Source organism: Labrus mixtus, chromosome 2 (genome assembly GCF_963584025.1).
Source record: "Labrus mixtus chromosome 2, fLabMix1.1, whole genome shotgun sequence".
NCBI classification, from domain to species: Eukaryota; Metazoa; Chordata; class Actinopteri; order Labriformes; family Labridae; genus Labrus; species Labrus mixtus.
Window position 1 is genome coordinate 35,225,437 of NC_083613.1, and position 5,000 is coordinate 35,230,436.

The window sequence follows — 5,000 nt, forward strand, 5'->3', positions numbered from 1 at the left end:
TGGACTCTTTACCCAGCGGCCTCTACCATCAGCGTGTGAATGTGTATGAATGGATGAGTTAATACTGATGGACTCTTTACTCAGCAGCCTCTACCATCAGTGTGTGAATGTGTATGAATGGATGAGTTAATACTGATGGACTCTTTACCCAGCGGCCTCTACCATCAGCGTGTGAATGTGTATGAATGGATGAGTTAATACTGATGGACTCTTTACTCAGCGGCCTCTACCATCAGTGTGTGAATGTGTGTGAATGGATGAGTTAATACTGATGGACTCTTTACCCAGCGGCCTCTACCATCAGCGTGTGAATGTGTATGAATGGATGAGTTAATACTGATGGACTCTTTACTCAGCAGCCTCTACCATCAGTGTGTGAATGTGTATGAATGGATGAGTTAATACTGATGGACTCTTTACTCAGCAGCCTCTACCATCAGTGTGTGAATGTGTGTGAATGGATGACTTAATACTGATGGACTCTTTACTCAGCAGCCTCTACCATCAGCGTGTGAATGTGTATGAATGGATGAGTTAATACTGATGGACTCTTTACTCAGCAGCCTCTACCATCAGTGTGTGAATGTGTATGAATGGATGAGTTAATACTGATGGACTCTTTACTCAGCGGCCTCTACCATCAGTGTGTGAATGTGTCGGTGTGACCTGCGGTGTGAAAGAGCTTTGAGTAGTTAGAAGACTAGAACAGAAATATAAAAGCTCAAATCTGTTTACCATCTACCTAACTTTAGATTCTGCTCCTGAATGCTCTGGATTTGTTTGGACCAGAGAAGGTAGGAGGTTTTAAGACCCCCCCCCCCAACATGGCCGTTTTGGACGCCCCTCTGTTTGCCAGATATGAGAGCAGTTATCAGGTCAACAGGTGTTGCAGTGATGGAAGCGGGCAAGAGAAGTGGTTCAGATAGAAGTGATTGTACCCGACCTAAAAAGCCTCTGCATGTTTCTAATAAGCTCCACGAGCAGAAACGTGCTCAAACTAGGATCAATATTGGAGATGCTTTTGAAAAATGGAGAGAGGTTAGAACACAGAAAGGTTTACAGACCCATGCAGAGCTGGATAAACACTGAAGCTTCAGAGTCCACCACATGGTGACCTGTGTGAGCATGGACTCTAGAGAGGAGGGGGGGGGGGGGGTGAGACAGCTCTCTATGATGTATAGAATTTAGACTGCAGTACTCATTTTAAACACTAGGGGTCAGAGTTACATACTGCTCCTTTAAACATCTTCAGATCGTTTATCAAGCAGCACTAAAAGTCTGACTAACAGCTGATGTTTTCCTCATCATGTATATTATCTAGCTTGAACACACCTGTTACTGACTCTCAGGTACTCAGTGACATCTTACCTGGAAGTGGAAGATGCCGGCGTAGTCGTCTCCAAAGCCCTGGTCGGAGGGAACGACTCGGGCCATCACGTACTCGTTCAGGGTCAGAGAGGCGATGGCCGCCAACAGCCAGCAGTCACCTGAGAGACAGGAAGACAATCAGTGTAAGAGACTCAGTACTGCCCTCTACAGGCTGCAGGGCTCAATACCAACAGCATGATGATGACAGTCCAGCTCTTCATCTCAGTCCCTGTTTTTTTATCTTAGCTGTTTGTTTTTGGATTTGGATTCTACCTGCTCCGTCTGGATTTGTCTGCCTGTTCTTTCTTTCTGCAAGTCGAGTTTTCTTCTCATTGAGTCGTTACATTACATAACCACACAGAGTGTCCTGATGGTGGCGCCAGAGGAACGATGTTGACTAACCAACATCACTGGTTTCATGAATGTTTAGAATGAACACAAACTTGTTTCAGAGGAAGCAGCACAAACCTGTCCCTACACGAGGACTCTGTTCTCCTGGAGGGCATGAATAAAGTTGTTTTTTTTCATTGTGTTTAAATAAAGTTTTAGAGTTTTTAAAAAGTGAGATACAAACAGGCGTTGTTGTTTATTGACTCTAATGTGGTTTGTGTTCTGATGAAGTAAGAGAGGAGTCAAATGAGAGGAGGAGAAAAACAGCCTGACCACAAATATTCAGCTTTAACGAGCGGGAGGTCTCACTCGGAAGAAAAATCGAGGACCGACTTCAGCTGACGAGGAGAAGAGGAGGATCTGAAGTTTGAAAAGTTTTAGACTGTACTGTAAGTGTTTCACAAGAGCAGAGTCAGAGAGCGGCTGTGGTTTAAAGAAGGCACGACATGCTGATGAGTCACAACCACAACACTGTGTGTGTGTGTGTGTGTGTGTGTGTGTGTGTGTGTGTGTGTGTGTGTGTGTTTATGTCAGGGTGTGTCCTCATTGGTTGTCAGGACATTTCCCCCCCCCCCCCCCTCTCTGATGTGCATGCCTCGTTCCCTCTAACAATAGCTGGCAGGCTTCTTCCTGTCTGCCTCCTGCTCAGCGAATCAGAGCGCAGCGTGGCAGCGCCCTGTAATGGCAGCTGTTCCAGGTCCTCAGCTGGTTCACATTAAGAACACGAAGAAGTTCTGTAGGCTGACAGAGCTCCAAACAGGATGTTAAACACACTTAAAACATGACCAGTACGAGCAAGTAGAACAGGAAGTGATGTGTAGATTTAAGTTTGACAGCTGGTCACAGACGATCACTTTGCCTGGTCTGTGAGGGGCGGAGTCACGCCGCCCCTGAGCCGCCACTGGAGGAAGTAACAGAGACATAATTAGAGGCGGTGTGTGTGTGTGTGTGTGTGTGTGTGTGTGTGTGTGTGTGTGTGTGTGTGTGTGTCTGACTCAGAGGTGTCTTTTTCAATCTTTAGCTCAGGTTGAGTCAAACCTTCACACACACACACACACACACACACACACACACACACACACACACACACACACACACACTCTGTAAATAAAGTCTGTAACAGACTTTATTTACAGATTTTATTTATTTATGTAAACATGACTGTTTTTATTTAAATCAGTCCACACTTCATCCAACATGTGTGGAGGCGCTCTGGAGCCGTTACCATGACGACGATGTGACTGTTGTTGTTGTTGTTGTCTTTGAGTCGTCCTTTCTCGCTTCATTCAGGGAGGAAGCTTTGTTTGAAACAGTGACACTCACCCCCCCCCCCCCCCTCAGTGAGCCCCTTTAAGAGTTACAGAGAGCTTTAAAATCAGTGCAGGCCAGTGAAAGGAAAATAGAGAAGACATAAGGTTAAAGTCTTGTTCTGTGAGAGCTGTGTTCCCCTCCCTCTCTGTGTCTCCTGAATCCTCCTGACAGGAAGAGGAAAGATCCTGAACACACCAGACACTCCTCTGCTGCGTTCAGGGACAGTCTGACAGTGCAGTGAGCAGTCTGTGGTGCGTTCAGGGACAGTGCACTGAGCAGTCTGTGGTGCGTTCAGGGACAGTCTAACAGTGCAGTGAGCTGTCTGTGGTGCGTTCACGGACAGTGTGAGAGTGAGGAGTCTATGGTGCATTCAGGGACAGTGTGAGAGTGAGGAGTCTGTGGTGCATTCAGGGACAGTGTGAGAGTGAGGAGTCTGTGGTGCGTTCAGGGACAGTGTGAGAGTGAGGAGTCTGTGGTACATTCAGGGACAGTGCAGTGAGGACTCTGGGGTGTGTTCAGGGACAGTCAGGAAAACTCACCAAGAGCTCCCTGGCAGATGTCGGTCCTGGAGGCTCCGCCCACGATGAACTCCGGGTTAGACACCAGCTCCTAAAAGAGAGAGAGAGATAATATGATATCAGACCTATAAACATGTTAATCTCTGGGCTTTTTAGAATGGGTGTGTATGTGACTGTTGGTAGTGACTCATCTGTGTGGAATATAAGATCTCTGAGTCATGCTCAGATGTCCCCGCACGCTTTAAGACTGTTATAATCATTTCAAATATCAAACACAGTTAATGATTCTATTTCCTGGAGTAACTGAACTCAGATCACATTAATGTTCAACCCAACCTGAAACCAACTTCACTCCTAAAACACTGAAGTACATTCAGGTGTCATCTGGAACTTAAAGGAACTCAAATGGAGCGCGACCGATAAATCAGCCGATATCACCTTATCCAGTGTCCATCTGTATCGGCTGATTTGATCTCTGATATGCACCGATATTATTCGAGTTATTCACCAGTCTAACATCATTTCATCTGAGTTTCATTGTATTACACTAGCAGTTCTCTGTCACCAGCAGGGGGCGCTGTATGCATCACAACAAACATCATCTCTCTGCAGAGAATGGAGTGGTGATACTCGTACATGCTCAGTTACTTTTCAGCTGAGTGAGCATCTTGTCTTCATTATAAATCTTTGTGTTTGATAAGTGAAGGATCAACACAGTAAATAAATCTCTACAGATTGAAGATCTAAGAAAGATATCGACCGATATATCGTTATCAGATTTTTTCTCTCCCTAATATCGATTAATTTGCCGGCTGATATCAGGTATCGGCTGATTTAATCTCGGGTTTGTGCCGATATAACAAACTTTACTCAATTCAAATTTACTCTTCATTTTTCCGCTCCCTACAGACTGACATACTGACGCCCTAAAGTTTATAACTGTTCATTTCTACATCTGTGTTTCAGTGCACGTTTGTTTTTCTGCTTGTAAATGATAAATCTTTAAGTCTTTGACTGCATTTGGGCGATCAACACAATAAATATCTTTATCTAATAATCTGTTATGATTAAAGACTCTCTCATCTCTCTGTAACTTCAGTCTGATAATTAAAACATCTGTTTCATCTTTATCTTTAAGATTGATTTTGGGTCTCTGATAGAGTCAGAAACCAGAGAGAGAGAGAGAGAGAGAGGGGAAGGAGCCACAGGTCGGATTCAGACCTGAACCGCCTGCCTGGAGGACCACAGCGTCCGTACAATAGGGCGTGCGCAGTAACCACTAGGCTACCTGCGCCCCCCCCCCCCCCCCCTCTGTAATAAAGGTGTAACATGTTATCTCTGTGTTCCTATGTGAGTATGATCTATGTTCTAGCTCTATATTAATCAGAGGTCACCTGATGACGTCACAGAGCA

The 5,000-nt window shown here is 45.1% G+C and overlaps 1 protein-coding gene across 2 annotated transcripts in view; it reads right to left on the bottom strand.

The window, feature by feature from the left end:
- Positions 1-5,000, bottom strand: part of LOC132993622 (calpain-2 catalytic subunit-like) — a 31,848-nt gene that overhangs the window by 25,799 nt on the left and 1,049 nt on the right. For both annotated transcript variants that reach the window (XM_061063558.1, XM_061063565.1), the window contains exons 2-3: positions 3,609-3,678; positions 1,369-1,487 (exon numbers count right to left, since the gene is read on the bottom strand). In XM_061063558.1, coding sequence (XP_060919541.1) covers positions 1,369-1,487; positions 3,609-3,678 — 189 coding nt within the window. The remainder of the gene's footprint in view (positions 1-1,368; positions 1,488-3,608; positions 3,679-5,000) is intronic.